Source organism: Papio anubis, chromosome 1, assembly GCF_008728515.1.
Source record: "Papio anubis isolate 15944 chromosome 1, Panubis1.0, whole genome shotgun sequence".
In the NCBI taxonomy this organism is placed as follows: Eukaryota; Metazoa; Chordata; class Mammalia; order Primates; family Cercopithecidae; genus Papio; species Papio anubis.
This window is the reverse complement of record NC_044976.1, coordinates 175,630,877-175,648,688: the sequence shown is the minus strand read 5'-3', so window position 1 is coordinate 175,648,688 and position 17,812 is coordinate 175,630,877. Positions and strand designations below refer to the sequence as shown.

At 34.4% G+C, this 17,812-nt stretch overlaps 1 protein-coding gene across 4 annotated transcripts in view; it reads right to left on the bottom strand.

Moving 5' to 3' along the window:
- Positions 1-17,812, bottom strand: part of TPR (translocated promoter region, nuclear basket protein) — a 62,801-nt gene that overhangs the window by 19,801 nt on the left and 25,188 nt on the right. For all 4 annotated transcript variants that reach the window (XR_002518196.2, XM_003893387.5, XM_021929375.2 and 1 more), the window contains exons 21-37: positions 17,408-17,548; positions 16,283-16,448; positions 13,347-13,513; positions 12,199-12,351; positions 11,646-11,762; positions 10,432-10,635; positions 9,984-10,168; positions 9,408-9,555; positions 7,341-7,478; positions 7,117-7,248; positions 5,706-5,836; positions 4,067-4,277; positions 3,045-3,188; positions 2,535-2,733; positions 1,389-1,594; positions 1,117-1,178; positions 378-586 (exon numbers count right to left, since the gene is read on the bottom strand). Coding sequence is in view for 3 of the 4 variants with exons in the window: in XM_003893387.5 (XP_003893436.2) it covers positions 378-586; positions 1,117-1,178; positions 1,389-1,594; positions 2,535-2,733; positions 3,045-3,188; positions 4,067-4,277; positions 5,706-5,836; positions 7,117-7,248; positions 7,341-7,478; positions 9,408-9,555; positions 9,984-10,168; positions 10,432-10,635; positions 11,646-11,762; positions 12,199-12,351; positions 13,347-13,513; positions 16,283-16,448; positions 17,408-17,548 (2,713 nt within the window). In the remaining variant the exon portion in view is untranslated. The remainder of the gene's footprint in view (positions 1-377; positions 587-1,116; positions 1,179-1,388; positions 1,595-2,534; positions 2,734-3,044; positions 3,189-4,066; positions 4,278-5,705; positions 5,837-7,116; positions 7,249-7,340; positions 7,479-9,407; positions 9,556-9,983; positions 10,169-10,431; positions 10,636-11,645; positions 11,763-12,198; positions 12,352-13,346; positions 13,514-16,282; positions 16,449-17,407; positions 17,549-17,812) is intronic.

Genomic DNA, 17,812 nt, shown 5'->3' with positions numbered 1-17,812 from the left:
AGCTCAATGTAGTGGAGTAAAAAGGCATGTATACCACAGAATAAAATACAAAGTTGTAACTGCTGTAATGAGTAACAGAATGTCATGGGAAAAAATTGAAGAAAGCAATGAAATGGTCAGGTTCAGTGAGAAAGCAATGTTGGGTTGAGCCAGTAATTCAGTATGATTTTCCAAAGTGGATTTCATATATTCTTTGTCATTACAAGTGAAATTTTTGGTCCTAGAAGTATGTACTGCAAATATTAAGCATCCATTTTTATAATGACATTGACTTCAGCTGTACTGGACGCTTCATTTATCTTTGAAATTACTGTCATTTTCTCATAATAAATCTAAATAAGCAATCAGTCTAATCAGATCTGTATTATTTCACTAACCTTCCTGTGATTCCACTTGTGTAGTGGGCATCACTGTAGCTGTTGGGGTAGTAGTGGGATTTGTAACAGTTGCAGGTGTAACCATTGGGCGGATACTCGCCCTGGGTGTTGACTTATTTCCAGCCAAAGCTGCAGCTGTCACTTTACTTGGAGTAGACACAACAGGAGTTGGCTTGATATTGGCTGTTGGTGGGTCTGAGGTGCTGGCACTAATAGAGGAGAAAATGCAAGAATAACTAATAACAAATTATTACACAAATACTTTTAAAAACACAGTGAGTACAGGTCTCTATTTTTTTGTTCACTAAATATTTCAGAGCCTTATTAAAGCTGTTTTGAATTTAAGCATTAAAAACTATACAGGGAATGCTCCAGTGTGGTGCATCCTGACAATGCAGAATGTATCCAGCTGCTGAATTGCTGAACCCAAGTCTCAGCCCAGCATTTTATATCTGTCATCATGTAACATCACGGGGAAAATCAGTAGCAGCCTTAGAAACCAACTGTAAACTAAAAGATGAGAGATGTTTTCTCTGTCACAAAGCTTCATCTGATAGGACTGAAAGTATGCTGAAAACAAGTTGGCAAACACATGATACAGTTTTGCAGAGAAAATAACTCTTTAGTGTATGTTTTTACAATAGAATACACAGATTTCTGTTTCCTAAACAGAAAGATCACTAGATATTCCCCGAGCTTTAAAAGAAAAATAACAGACTATGAAATAACTAAAACTCACATTCCTCTTTCACCAGAAGCTGGAGTTGTTTTCAACGTGATCTGTCTCTGCTGTTCAGGAACCTATAAAGAGAAAGCTCTTGATTGTTGTTCCTAGCCCACAAGAGTCCACTAAAAATGCTACAAAAAATATTTCACTATTGTTAATTCTCTCTGCATATATTGAATTTTAGCCAAAATTCACTCTGACAAAGGCTCCTATGTCACCAGGCACTTTCAAGTAAAATGTACAAAGAAAAACAATTTGTTACTTAAGCAGAATTAGCTAATCACCTTATTAGAAGGTTCTTGAGGCTCATCTCTCTGCTCAAGGTGTCTCTCTTGATGCTCCCTGAGTTCTCTTTCTAAGCGACTAATTCGACCTTCATATTGGGACTTTAGAGCAGTAATACGAACATCCAATTCATCTTTCTGCTGATCTAAGGCTCCATTCCTTTGTTTAAGCTCCTCATTTTCTTTAGTTAGCTGATCTTTTACACCTAAAGAAGTAACCAGGTGATTATATTAATATTATAATCAAACATTTAAAACAACATTTATGCACTTAATTGACACGTGGTCACATCAGATTCTACTACTATAACATCTACATTAGTTATGATATACTGTACATCTCAATGAGCAAAGTTCTAAGTACATTCATGTTTTAACTTATTACTAGAATATAAAATATACTTACTCCAACATAAAAATTTACTTTTTCCTAACTAAAATCTCAACAAACTAAAGATCTGAGTTAGCAGAAGCTCTTTTATATTTCAATGTATCATTCATTATTATGAATTGCAAAATTTTTATTTCATATAATCTACAGCACTGTTTAAAAATAATTCAAGAACTTTTAAAATCAAGTAAGTTGTTAGGACGTTGTCTTAAAGATCATTTAAAAAAAAATGCCTGTAACAAAACCCAACTGATTTGACATTTTATTTAACTACTCAGCAGACTGACAGGCAAGGCTGAATAAACCCCTGAGCCTTGAAGAACTAGGTTCTTCATAAATTTGACATGATACTCTCCCTAAAGAGCTACAGGGGCCCTCTACCATATGAGGCACAAAAAAATCCCTGGAATGGTAAAGATCTTTATGCAGTCTACATAAGGTGTGTAGGCAGCATAGTCTGGGCTCAAAGGATCTCTGTCACAAGATAAAATTGTTATTCATGAAAGCAGAAGGATAGCAGTACTCCATTATCTATTGCCAGCCAACAATTGAGAAAAATTTCATCATATCAAGGACATCCTCATCACTTGCTCTTTGTGTCCAACTAATTATTCCTAATATTTAAAGCGCACACACACACAGACACAAACACACCCTTCATAGTAGATACCTTTTATTTCTATTCCATTTAATTTTAAGCCTGCAACACACAACCAACTTTCACTACCAAGTTCAAACTTTAAACAGGTATTTACCAGCTAAGTGTGCAATTTTTGATTTTGCTGCTACAATAGCTTTTCTGGTTTTTTCTTCCTTTTCAGTTATCTGTTGTCGGAGCTGTTCCTCCTGTGTGGTTCTATCTTGAAGATCCTGACGAAGTCGTGAAAGTTCAGACTGAAGTTGCACAGTCTGTTCCTGGAGATTTCTTGCTTCTGTCTCTTTTTCAGATAATGTCTTTAAAGGAAAACAAAGTATTCACCATGGAATTCAATCATTTCAATATAAACTGTATGTGGTAGCAACTTAAAGTATAACTTATTAATTTGCTCTTTAAAAGATTAAATAGAAGCATAAAAATGGTGGTCAGACCAACTAAATGCACACCTGAAGATGACTGGGTACTACTTACTTACACGAGCCATTCCAAGTAAACGAATAAAATGTATCCATTCCCACATGGTAAGAGAAACTGTCAGTAGTTAGTACATATTTCTTCAGGTGTATAACAGGAAAGAATTAGGAACAGACTGTTCTCACACTCATACCTTCTGCAGATTCTCTACTTGACTCTCGAGTGATTTTGATTTTGTTTCAGCTTGGTTGAGCGTTTCTTTGAGTTCCTGCATTTCCTGGACTAAAACATGCTGTTCCTGATGGTCTCCAGAGGACTGAGCCGATGTCTCCATAACCTAAGACAACAAACAGTAATAATACACTTAAATATTTATGTTCAGTAATTCCATTTCTGCAAGTTTGTCTAAGAAAATAATCACAACTTTGCAAAGAAACTTTATCCTTGAAGGTATTCGAAACAGAATTTTCCATGAAACAACTGTAATCTCCAAAAACGGGGAACTAGTTGTGGTTTTCCACATAACTGAATACTAAACAGCTAATCAAAATGATGCATTATAGTTGAATTTTCAACACTGAACTGCATTTTCATAATAATGAATGAAGTGAAAAAAGCAGACTACAAAATAATATAAGCATATAATATTATTTCTTTGAAAAAACACATCGCTTATATGTATGAAAAGGGATACTAATGTACTAATAGTGGCTAAAACAAAGGGGTAGTAATTGTGAATTTTTTTCTTTATTTTCTAATCCAACATGTAATAAATACGTAATTCTCAATATACAAATTCCTTACCTTCAGGAATTAAAAACAACATTTAGATTCAAAATATAAATATAATAAAGATTTCTGAATTTTTTTGATAGGTGGTTAACATAAATAATTTATTTAAAACTATACAAAACCTGATTAGTCATCATTTTTTAATATCCAATTGTAATTACCAATGAGTTATAAGAACATAGCTTTGAAAATGCAGAGTACTTGAAAGGTGAAAACTGAACCAAAATATATCTAGTATTTACCAAAATTTGTGAGTTTATAATGCATTTTCAGCATATTAAAGAACTAATCTTAAATAAAGATATCATATATGGTTACACGAGTTTAGTATCTGAAAGCTAGTAATATTCAAAATTACAAAGAAATAAGATTTCGTAACATTCATCCTAATTTTTTTTTGTAAGAAAAGCTTCTTCAAAATACCTTATCCTGTTGTGCTTTAAGTTCTTCATATTGAGTCTTGTACCTACGTCCAATTTTCTTTACTTGAGTAATAGTTTTGACTTTTTCTTGGATATCAATTATTTTGGCATCTAAGTCCTTCTGGATGGTTTCCTTTTCAGTTCTTACTTTATTTAGATCTTCCTTCAGACTCTGAATTAAGTTCTGGTTGTTAGTCAAAGATGCATTTGATCTTTAAAAAATGGAGGAAAAAATAAAGATTTTTCTTTCAAATTTTGAAGTTCAATGTAACTTTACGTTATACTGCTTTAATAAAAATTTTTTTTTTTGAAAATCCTAAAAAATACCCACATACTTCAAAGGTAGGAACTTACAAATTTACAGCCCTTAGGCAAGATCTTATTACATAGGTTTACATGTGCATTTTAGAGATGAGAGAAACGGAGTTACCAGTGGTCAAGTAACATGCGCAATTTCACAAACTAAAATCAAGTGATGGTACTCAGATTTTAATTCAGACTTGCTTGAGAGTAAAACCCACCCTCTTTCTACTGCATTGAATATTGTCAAATTTTTTCTGTAAAGGGCCGGATATTAGAATATGCTATACTTTGCAAGCCACAAAGTCTTTGCTGCATTTTTCTTCAACAATGCTTTAAAAATATAAAAATCAGTCTTGGCTTATAGGCTGTACAAAACCAAATCATGGGTCACATTAGTCTGTGGGCTATAGTTTGCCAATACCTGTACTATATCCTGGACTGAACTTGAAATCAGATGGCCTGAATTAAGAGTACGGGTTAATTTTGAACTGAACTTGAAATCAGATGGCCTGAATTAGGTAGTTAATCTTTTTGAATCTTAGGTTCTTCATTTTTAAGATTAAAATATAACTCTTCTACTTAACATGCTAGACTATTGCTACAAAGAGAATATATATACACAAGTATGTATAAAAAACACACAAATTTGTAAGTTGTAAAGCAATATATAGATGGGGTCATGATATGGACAAATTACACTAAAGCTTAAGAAAAGGTAAACCAGAAACATTAATATTTAATTTCTTAATTTTAAAGGGGCAACACTTTGCTATTAGTTCATGCAAGAAAAAATTAAGACTTAAAAACTTCCTTTGGCCAGGCATGATGGCTCATGCCTGTAATTCCAGCTCTTAGGGAGGCAGAAGTGGGAGGACAGCTTGAGCCCAGGAGTTTGAGACCTGCCTGGGCAACAGAGGGAAACACTGTTCTCCACAAAAAGGAACAAAAAAGCCAAAGCAATAAAACCCACTTCCCTTACAGAGTCACAAATATCAGCTAACCAAAACAACAACAACAACACAAAAGCTACTTGTAAAAGTCTTTGATAGCTATAAACTTAGCTTTAGACTTCTACTGAGTAGCTCTTTAAAAAATAAAATATAGAGAAATAATTATCTATAATGAGGATATTCTGATACATACTTTATATATGAAGGCATAATATTAAATCACTGCTTGACTCTACAAAGTAGACGCAAGTCAGATATGAGTGCTCTAGCACGTTCCATTCTTTCTTAAACCACAAGGCAGGCACTTGGGGAGTCATGTAAGTAAGTAAAATAAACTTCTTTAAGATTTTATATATTATATATGATTTAAGGCTTCTTTCAATATACCTTGCAATTTCAGCTTTAAGTCTACCAATTTCTTCTGTCAACTGTTGAATACGCTTAGTATGAACTTCCTTTTCAGAAAGGAGCTTCCGATATTCTTCTGTATCTGGATCTTTCTGTTGACTTACTAGATGCTAGAATAACAAAAATGCTTACTTGATTTTTTTAGGTTTTATGAAACAAATGTGCTATAATAAAATGGAAGAATATCTGATTATGTTTACATTAGGTTACTTGCATGTAAAGTAATCAAGCATGGAACTACAAGATACTAAGATCAAACTTAGCTTTGGTTTGGCTAAGAAGTCTAGCCAAAACGGAAGAGGAAAACAGATCAAATGTCATTAACTGCTCATTATATTTTCATATTTGTGAATAAACATTTCAGATTAGTTAGAAGCCAAATAAAGGGATCCAAAGAATCAAAACTTTCAATATTAAGTATCTAATTTCATTGAAGTGACATTTAAAAGAAAAAAAATGTAGATAATGCATTACAAGTTAAATACACAAACCTTCTGTAGAGGCCAGGTAACGTGCTTTACGTGTATTACGTTTTTTATCACACGAAAGGTGATAAGAGTTTCCCTCATTTTACAAATGAGGAAAACTAAAGCTCCAGGAGGTTAAGAAACTCTCCCAAGTCATATAACTAGTACATGCAAGGCAGATTTCTAACCTTTTGTTTGAATAAAGAGCTGAGTTTCTAACCACAGTATGTTAACATGGTTTCATCTCCCTAAAAACGTTCCAGTGAACAAGTCTTTTTAAAGTGCTTCAATAAATTCAATAAAGTATACAGATTCCTAGTTTGCTTTTTTTTGAGACAGCGTCTCCCTCTCTCACCCAGGCTAGCATGCAGTGGCATGATCACAACTCACTGCAGCTTCAACCTCTTAGGCTCAAGTAATCCTCTGGCCTCAGCCTCCCAAGTAGATGGGACTACAGGCATGCACCACCATGCCCAGCTAATTTTTAATTTTTTGTAGAGATGGAGTCTCACTACATTGCCCAGGCTGGTCTCAAACTTCTGGGCTCAAGCAATCCTCCCATCTTGGCCTCCCAAAGTTCTGGGATTACAGGCATGAGCCACCATGTCTGGCCTCAGATTTCTATTTTCATGTATAAAAATATTTTAGAGATAAAATGAAAGCCTAAAACTTTTAAATTATGGAAAATAAAGTAACTGCTTTTTAGAAATGTATATAATGTAACAAATTTTTAATAAATTGGGTTATAAGTTTAACATGTCAAATATTTACATGTGTTAATAACATAATACATGTAAATAATAGAGTTCCACTAATAAACACAGTAATTTTCACTAGTTCCTCAAATATCTTTATCCCCCAAGTTTCCCCTATTATTAAAAACACACGTTTCCATGTTTTGGAAGAGTTTTAACTGCATTTACCTGGTTACGTGCTTTCCAACGTTTGACATCCTCTTCTAACAGCTTCTTTTCTGCCTGCAACATACCGCTTTTCTCACTCAGCTCAGCATTTGCTTCTTGTAAGGGTAAAATATCTAACTCCAGTTTCCTTACCTGAAAGTCATGTCAATATTTAACAACAAATGTAAAAATTCATTTATTATTAAAAATAACATGCTTCCACTCTTGATAACCAAGCAACAAACCTTTGCTTGCATTTGCTGTAGATCCTGTTCTAGTCTCTCCTTTTCTTCTCTTAGCATTTTATTGGTCTCCATAACTACATTCATTGTTTCAGTTTTCTTCATCAGTTCTTCATGCTGAGCCATTGTTTTTGCAGTTACCTAAACATTTCAAATAAATATACATACCAACATCTAACAATAGTTGAAAGTCTACCTGTTCCTATGAGCTCAAATCCTCCCTACAACAAAGTAAAGAGGATTTAAGTTTCAACTTTTAGAACTAAAATTTTTGAAAGTTCATGTTTATTTTTCTGTGAGGCATGCTAACTGCACAGTTTAAACAAATACAAGAATTACAAAGATAAAAGTGAAAAGATGCTACAAATCCCACCAACAAAGTATTAACATTAGGTAAAAACATCAATCCAAATCTCTATTTTTTTTTCTTTCTGTATCTTTTTTTTCCTTGCTGCACTAAATTCAGTATTAGTTCTAAAATGTTATTTTAATCTCAGTTTATTCCCTCTTGTTCAGAAATCTCTTTATTTTGATCCTTTGTTTCATCACTTTGGTTATGAGAAATTTTACCGAATTATCTGTGAAGAATTTTTTTCTTCTCATAGGGTATAATTATCCATCTTTTGCATTTGGTATATTACTTTCTTCCCCCACTATTTTTAAAGCTATAGCATATTTCATGGTTGCCATGCTATACTGTTCAAGCTTAGACAGACATTATATTATTATTATTATTATTGTTTTATTATTTTTTGAGATGGAGTCTCGCTCTGTCGCCCAGTGGCACGATCTTGGCTCACTGCAAGCTCCGCCTCCCGGGTTCATGCCATTCTCCTGCCTCAGCCTCCCGAGTAGCTGAGACTACAGGAGCCCGCCACCACGCCCAGCTAATTTTTTTATATTTTAGTAGAGATGGGGTTTCACCGTGTTAGCCAGGATGGTCTCGATCTCCTGACCTCATGATCTGCCTGCCTTGGCCTCCCAAAGTGCAGGGTTACAGGCGTGAGCCACTGCGCCCGGCCCATTATATTACTTTTTATATAATCTATGTTACTTATTGACTCTTCTTCCTATATTTAAGAGTTGGTTTCTCCCTGTGAACTTGTTGGTGGGCAGGCATTTTCTAGTATTTACTTTCTATAGCCCAAAGGAAAAAAAAGGGAAGCAGAAAAGACTGAAACAATACGCAATCTTTGTTACAGACTCTGATTCTGTCCCTTTTCCTCCAAGTATTAACTCCATTGAACTGGAGGCTCTATTATTTCCATGGTGAGATACATTTGAATTAAACAGGATATAATTCTGGAAACTTTAGCTTCTGCTGAACACATAAATCCCATAAACTTCATTATTTACTTTTCCCTGTTCAATGGTTTCTTAACAGTCATTTTGACTACTTATCAGTTAAAAGAGGTGAATGTTTTAAGATCTTAATTTCCTTCCTTCTAGATGTGGGGGTATATTACTGTAGTTTCTAAGAATGAAGTAACTCAACAATAAGTTTTGGGTGGTAGCGTGCCGTAAGGAGTCAAGCTTGTGTTATTACCACACATTTCACTACCACAGCTTCTTTTCCTTTGGTTGTTAGTTTTTACTACTTTTTGCTCCTTGGGTGAGAAAGATATTCTGTAGCAGTTTAAATCACTTTATCCTAGAATGACTATCCACATGTATAAACCATAACTATAATAAATTAAGACAGCTGGAATTTATTAAGCACCCACTACATACCAGACATGCTTTTAAATGCTTCATGTGCACAAACTCAATTAATCCTCATTATTATCCAAATATTACAGATGAAGAAACTAAGAGCAGGGAAATTAAACAATGTACTCAACGCCACAGCTAATGGTATGAAGCTAGAATCTGAAACCAGGCAGTGTGGTTACAGAGCCTTTACTTTTAAGCACTATACTATATTAGTGTTTAACAAAAGCTTAATGAATTTATAAGTTTAGAAGAATGCTTACTTCAAGTTAAATTTTACGTTATGCTAAATAGTAGAGATACAAATGAGTGTTTCTCTTTTGACTTAACAAATGCTTTCTTAAAGCTTACTATACCTACCTGGACTTTCTCCCTTTCAGCATTTAGACTATCTTGCAGTTCCTGCAGCTCTCTTTCTAAAAGTTCAACCCTTTGTCGATAACGCAGACTCTCAACCTGAGCCACCTCAAACCTAGTTTCAGCAATTTCTTTTTCTCGTCGTATAAATCTACAAAAATACAGATATTAAAATTTTATGTGAATTTTAAAAAGCCAACATTTCAAAACTTGGATAATTTGGTAAGATGACAAAAATCATTGACTTTAATAACTATTTCACATGTTTTTATTAATAATAAACAATAATGGGAAATGCATTTCTATTTTCTTTTATAGACACTGGCTTTAGAATGTTCATCTCTAAAATGATCTGAAAGGCATTTAGTTTTTCAAGAGAAATCTGCTCTAGTTCCTACTATCAGATTCAACTTATTAGTCACTTATTAGTATGTGTAAATGTTAAAAGTTATGAGTTTTTTGACAAATAGAAGAATGAACTTTGTATCAAAATTATGTATAATCTCTTTAATTTATGATTTGTAATTTTATTTCACAGTTGTTATACCACAGAAATGAAGCAGTAAGAACATGATTTACCTGAGAATTTCCAAAATTTGTTCTTGAGATTTTCCTTCTTCACTGAGAGATACATTCAGTGGTCCTTGTACACCTTCTTTCACAGAGGCCACGACCTTGTCACTTAATTTTTCGATCTGATCATGAAGTAATCTGTTTTGTTTCTCCAGATCTTCACAGCGACATACACATTTGGAAACTTCATCCTGCAAGCCAAGAGTCTATCAGAATAGCAGATTTTCCAATACACATTTTAAAAAACAACTTGGTCAGGCACGGTGGCTAATGCCAGCCACCGTGCTTGGGAGGCTGAGGCAGGAGAATTGCTTGACCCGGGAGGCAGAGATTGCAGTGAGCCAATATCACGCCATCGCACTCCAGCATGGGTGACAGAGCGAGACTCCATCTCACAAAAAAAAAAAAATTCTTTGAATTCAACTGAACATTCTATTCAGATTTACAATTATACCTTTAACATTCTCTCTCTTTCCTCCCAAGATGCTTTACACTCCAACAACTGTGATTCTGCTTTCTGTGTTGTTTCTTCCAAATGCTGACGGACTGATGCCATTTTTGAAACCTGCTCCTTCGCAGCTTGTAGAGCTTCAACATCAGCAGCATGCAGCATCAATTCTCTCTCATACTTATTCTGAGCTTCCACAGCTATTTTAGCCTATAAGAAATTATTTCCCAGTTGATACCAAAGATCAAAAATCCATAAAGCTAGCTAGCACTTTTGGAAAAGATACACATTGAACTTTTTAAATAATAAAAGTAAAGACAATCTAAATGTAGCAGAATAAGAAATTAAAAGTTTATGCTTTAGCTACTTAATGAAATATAATAAAACTGTCAGAAATGAAACTTAGAAGATGGTAGCAATTTGGACAAACTTTCCGATATAAGAAACTAAACATAACTCAGCTATATAAATACTAAATTATAGATCCGCTGATTTTAATGAAATTTACTTTGAAGCAGTTCCCTGTATTACATTTTAAAATAGTGGTATACATGTTACATATATATAGGCAATAAAGAATAGTAACCAAATGAATAGCTATTAACATGACACCCAACTTAAAATAAGAACATTACCAATATCCTCAAATGTATTCCTATCCCATCCTATCATTTTAGTAACTCTGACTCCTGAATTTTTATCATTTCTTGTTCATAAAAAAATTATAAAAAGCTTCAACACATGTGTGCACATACATACATACACTCAAACTAATGAGACATTTTTTAACATTTTATAAAAAGCAGTATACAGATATATGTGCAAACTTAGTAATGCATTAACAATGTTATCAAGAGGTTTTTGTTTTGTTAAGGAAAGGCTGTCTCTAATCAATTGTATCTATAATTTTATAACCGGATCTAGTGAAGGACAATAGTAAAATAATTTTCGCAAATAAGAGCCAAGTACAAATTTTAGTCTCCTACTCCTGTTTTTGTTTTCCCATTGTCAAGATTGCTTTGTTAACGAATATTGCACTATGTATTTATTTTTAGCCTTCATCTATACTTTTCAATTTGTCCTAAGTTCCACAAAAGTGGAAATAATCTTGAATTTTTCCAAGGTCCACCAGTTCTCATAATGCATAAATATACTTCAAGAATCATTCTCCAGGATCAAAACTCATTTCTCAATTAACTGGCTATAAGAGCACCACTTACTTGTTCCTGACAGTCACGTCTGGCTTGCTGCTCATTACTTAAAGCTGTGCTTGCTCTCTGAAGAGCTTCTTGTACTTCATTCTGAACACTAGAAAGTGTTTTTTTCAATTCAGATAACTAAGTAGAAAGAACAAGATTAAAACCAAAATTAATTGCAAACTTACTTGGAAAATACTGTATTGTAGTGTTACTATACTGAAGGCTCATTTTTCAAGATCCAATTAGACCAAAAAACTGCTGCTAAATTTAAAATGCTCACACCCTGATATAATCAGTTTTGCAACTCTATCCATCCCCTAATATTTGCAAAAGTCATCTCAGGTAGGGGCTTTTAAAAAGAACCACTGATACCTATTTCTGTAAAGTAGTCTAAACATTTCAATGGGAAATGTATATAGAGGTACAGAAAAGAGTAAAACATAATTTTGCCTATGTTTTTAATAAATTTCTGCTGAGATGAACAAAATGGCAACTAATGACCTAGTTAAAAGAATTCAAATCCTTACAAAAACAACAACAACAACAACAACATTAATATCATTAACCTATTTACCTGTTGTTCCATGCTCTCTATGGCTCTTCTCTTATCATCCTGAAGTTCTTGTTTTTCCTTCTCTACTTCCATCAACTTCTTTTCCAACTGTGTCTGAAACTCAGCTGACTCTTTTAAACGAACTTCAATATTCTTACGCACTTCTTCTGTCACCTTTACCATATTACAAACCGTAGGATATAAAAATTACACACATTTAAAATCATATAATTACTTTCTCCAAATCAAAACTAATTTGATAAGAAAATTAATGTTTGCATTATATTAGAAAAAGTATCCATTAAAGGTGATTAGAAGATTCAACAACAAGCAAAAACACCATATAAATCTACAAGCATTTACCTTTCAGCTTGGCTACTGGCCATTTTTCTTTTTTGAAATGAAATTTCCAATCTCTCATTTCTCCCTCAATCCTCACATCCACTTGCCAAATCCATCTATTCTACAATCGAAAGGTATTTTCCTCACACATTGTGATGTCTTTACAGTGATGTCAACTACAAAAGGATCTTTTAAAATTGCAGCCCTAGACTACCGCTACAGCCTTCAAAATGAGCACTGTATCTTCCAATCTACCACATTAATTTTCTAACCAAAAAAAAAAAAAAAAAAATCTGATTATGACATGTTAAAAAAAATCAATGGCTCTTAATAAACCTACAGAATATAATTTAACATATTTAAAACCTTTCACATTTGGTTATCAACTACATTTATAACTGTATCCCTTCACTACTCACTTTACAAACTGTCATCTTCTGAAGGCTTTCTACCATGGCTGAGGATTCCCAGTATGTAAAATACCTTTCTACTCTATTTGCCTACACAGATACCTTCATTCAAGGCTTTATCTGCACAAATGCCATCTCTCGTGAAGGCATGCATACCCAGAAAACAAATAACATTCCCGACCTCTCATTCTCAACATTTGATCTGGACCATTCCAACAGCAAGGATAACCTCCTCGCTTCATGAATTTTGTGTGTTTTTGTTTTATCTGTCTTATGAGACTCAAGTACTTTCATAAGGTTAAAGGCAATGATGTTGGTCTAATTCATACCAGTGCCTTACACAGCAGTCCTCTAATTAATAAAAACAAAGTTAACAAATGTGTTCAGATTGAATTCTGAGTTCAGAATTATACATACCTGTTTTTCCTTGTTCAGGGATTCTTCTAAACTAGTAACCATTGCTCGATATTGTTCCACATTGCTAGTACTTGTTTTGAGTCTCTCCTTTAAGTCATTCACCTGCTCTTCTGTCTGTCTTAGCTGACTCACAAGATCATCTACATCTTCTTTGTTGCTAGGCTGACCTAAAAGATACGACAGCTCTGTTAAAATTAGTATTTTCTTTTTTCTTTTCTTTTCTTTTTTTTTTTGAGACGGAGTCTCACTGTGTCTCCCAGGCTGGAGTGCAGTGGCGTGATCTCAGCTCACTGCAAGCCTGCAAGCTCCGCCTCCCGGGTTCACGCCATTCTCCCGCCTCAGCCTCCCAAGTAGCTGGGACTACAGGCGCCCGCCACCATGCCCGGCTAGTTTTTTGTATTTTTAGTAGAGACAGGGTTTCACCATGTTAGCCAGGATAGTCTCGATCTCCTGACCTCGTGATCCACCCGCCTCGGCCTCCCAAAGTGCTGAGATTACAGGCTTGAGCCACATGTATCCGAGATGACTGTTACAAAGAGCTTGTGAAATTAGCATTAAGGTTCAAATATAGATATATTTAGAAAGTACATTTCAATGCATGCCAAATACAAAAATAAAAACAGGTACTTTGTTATGTTACTTCCTCAAAAACAAAAAATTCAAATATTAATACTTGAAATCTGTTACAAAAATTAAGAAAAGAATATTCAAAAGAGAACAATCAAATATTTCCACTAAACTGAGGTAGCTATATGAAGAAATGACAGAACTCTTAATTTATTAAATATTACAGGAAGTCAGGGACCCCGAACGGAGGAACCAGCTGGAGCCGCAGTAGAGGAACATAAATTGTGAAGATTTCATCTTAACATGGACATTTATCAGTTCTCAGATAATACTTTTATAATTTCTTATGCCTGTCTTTAATCTCTTAATCCTGTTATCTTCGTACGCTGAGGATGCACGTCACCTCAGGACCACTGTGATAATTGTGTTAACTAACAAATTGACTGTAAAACGTGTTTGAACAATATGAAATCAGTGCACCTTGAAAAAGAACAGAATAGCGATCTTTATGGAACAAGGGAAGACAACCATAAGGTCTCATTGCCTGCAGGGTCAGGCAAAAAGAGCCATATTTTTCTTCCTGCAGAGGGCCTATAAACTGACATGCAAGTAGGAAATACATCGCTAAATTATTTTCCTAGCAAGGAATATTAATATTAATACCCTGGGAAAAGAATGCATTCCTCGGGGGAGGTCTACGAATGGCCGCTCTGAGAATGTCTGTCTTGTGCAGTTGAGATAAGAACTGAGATAAGCCCTGGTCTCCTGCAGAACCCTCAGGTTTACTAGGGTTTGGAAAATTCAGCCCTGGTAAATTTGTGGTCACACAGGTTCTCTGCTCTCGAACCCTGTTTTCTGGTTTAAGATGTTTATCAAGACAATATGTGCACCGCTGAACACAGACCCTTATCAGTGGTTCTGCTTTTGCCCTTTGCCCTATTCCCTCAGAAGCATGTGATCTTTGTTAGACCCTTATCAGTGGTTCTGCTTTTTGCTCTTTGAAGCATGTGATCCTTGTATCTATTCTCTGTTCCTACACCCCCTCCCCTTTTGAAACCCTTAATAAAAACTTGCTGGTCTGAGACTCAGGTGGGCATCACGGTCCTACCAACACGTGATGTCACCCCTGGCAACCCAGCTGTAAAATTCCTCTCTTTGTACTGTCTCTCTTTATTTCTCAGTCGGCCAATAGTTATGGAAAATAGAACCTATGTTGAAATATTGGGGGTGGATTCTCCCAATAATTAAACATTATTTACTCTAAAACACTAAATCTTAAATCTAAAATTTAGCCCAATTTTTATCAGAAGTACATAAAATAGGCAGAAAACTGTAAGTTGGAAAGAACGTTTTATCACATGATATCAACAAGAAAGTATATACTTATCTCCTAGATAATTATATACCCACTATTTATATGGATCAGATATTTATGAGTCTGTATATATGCACATATAGAGAGAGATGCTTCTGTACTCCCAGTGGGGGCACATCCTGATAAACTCATCATAATTTGAAACTATCGTTGAGTTGAAAACGCATACAATATACCTAACTCACTGAACACCATAGCTTAGCTTATAGCTTATAGCTTTCCCGAGACTACCTTAAAGGTGCTCAGAACACTTACGTTAGCCTATAGTTGGTCAAAATCATCTAACACAAAGCCTATTTTATAATGAGGTGTTGAGTATCTCATGTAATTTACTGAACAAATACTGTACTGAAGTATTTTCTACTGAATGTGTACTGCTTTTGCACCATAGGTTGAAAAACTGTGTAAATCAGAAAGTCTGCATACACTTATTATTTATTTCCCTTGTATTAAGAAATAAAACCATACAGAAAGATTATTGAGACACAAAGGCTTTGACCTTGAAATGATGTATTTAAAAAGGGAAGCAAAATCTAATGAAACAAATGTTTTACCTGAGGCTACCAATAAGCAAAAATTGGGAATACTACTTTAAAGGAGATCACAAATCAACTCTTTCTTTAAGAGAAACTTATTGTAGATTTGGTATGTAACCTCATTTCCAAGGGGCCCGGGTTAAAAATCAAGTAACTCTCTTCAGAAAGAATAATTTTTAAAGTATCAATAAATAGTTTCAAGGATTAGAAAACTGGGTACATACCTTGATCAAAGGCCAAGCCAAACTATTCTGAATCTTTTAAAACAGCGAATTTACTATTGTAGGCCCAAAACTGAGTACCACTATATAAAGAAAAAGCTGCGTTTTTTTGGTTTTTTTTTTTTTTGTTTCATTTTACTAGCATTCACAAAGAATAAGGTTATTTACTGACAGAATATATAATACTAAGAAATACTTATTTATTTACAATTATATTGGTCTATTTATTTTATTTACCTTTACCAGTTCTCTGTGAAGACTGAGAAGCAAGTTGGACTTCCATATTACTGAGGTGCTGTTTCAATGTAGCAATTTCTTTTTGAGCATTTTTAAATAGTTCTTTTGTGTTAAGATGAAGATTTGTCTCTGTATCCAGTTGTCTCTTTGTATCTAAAAGTTGAACCTATAAAATACATCAATCTTATAACACTCTCTTTAGGTTCCTAAGCAACTAAAGGTTCAAACTATCTCTTTATAAACCTTTGGAGCTCAGCCAAGAGAGAGTAACAGAAAATAGATTTACTGTCACACCTGAAACAGCCAAAAAAACCAGAGAAAACACATGAAACAACTGAGATCCCTGAGATGGAAAACAAAAGAGGTGAACCTTATATTGCCTCGGTTTACTGATTTAAAAGTTTCCAGGCTATGACACAGGGAAGAGGAAATGAGGCAGAGGCCAGGAGACTCTCTGAATTGAGAACACAGATCTGAGTCCAGGGAGACCAAAGCAGCTCAAATTTGTAAGACAGAATGTAAGACAGGAGAGGTGCATACACAGAGTACCCTGGAGCTCTACAGAGGGTCCTCCTTAAATATTCACCAGAGTAGTGATCGCTGCATATATATATGAGGCGCTTACCCCAGACAGGGGAAGAATTGTCCAAAGGAATTAAGAGTGAAGAGTATCTGTCACTCAAAGAAAGTCAAGAATAATGACTCTTCCCAGCAGCCAGACTAAAAAAAAAAACCCCACAATTACACTGGACACTGGCACTAGAACTCATGAAAGTCTTGGCCTCAGTAGTGCGGAATAATAACTCCAGAATGCACACTGTTCTGGGCCCACCTAATACATCATAAAAGGCAAAGTCAAAAGAATCAAACCATTTTAAATTAACTTTACTGCATCTCAGAATAAAGCTCAAGAAGATTTAAAGGAATACAAAAATTGCACCCAACACAATAAAACTCACAATACATGGCACCCAGTAAAAAATTACTGGGTATAGAGTGAGGCAAGAAACTTAGTAAGAAAGTTTTTCAAAATCATGCTTCATCTTAGATGGCAGACTGTCCACACACCAGATTAATTACTGAACATAAACACACTACAGAAATTCAGAACTCTGATGGACTCACATCTAGATTTCTAGTAAGTGTATGCCTTTGTTCCACCTCATTTCCCAACTTCTTCTTTAGATGAGAGATCTCATGTTCCAGTTTTTCTATCTGGCTACTAAGTCTTTGTTTGGTTTCTGTTTCAGATCGCTCCAGTATTCCCTAAAGTAAAGAAAAGATTTTTGGTTATGCTTAAGAAAAAGGCAATACAAAACAATAAAAATTAAAGGCAAGAAATAATTACAGTATTAAAACCCATTTCTACATGAAGAAGCTAAAATCCAGAGTATTTATCAAGAAAGTATTCTGGTATTTTTCAATATTAAAACATCTATTATACACGAAAGAGATGGAACATATTACAATCATCATTCAGATTTCCCAGTTTTAAAGAAAATAAAAACCAAAGAATTAATCTTATAAATA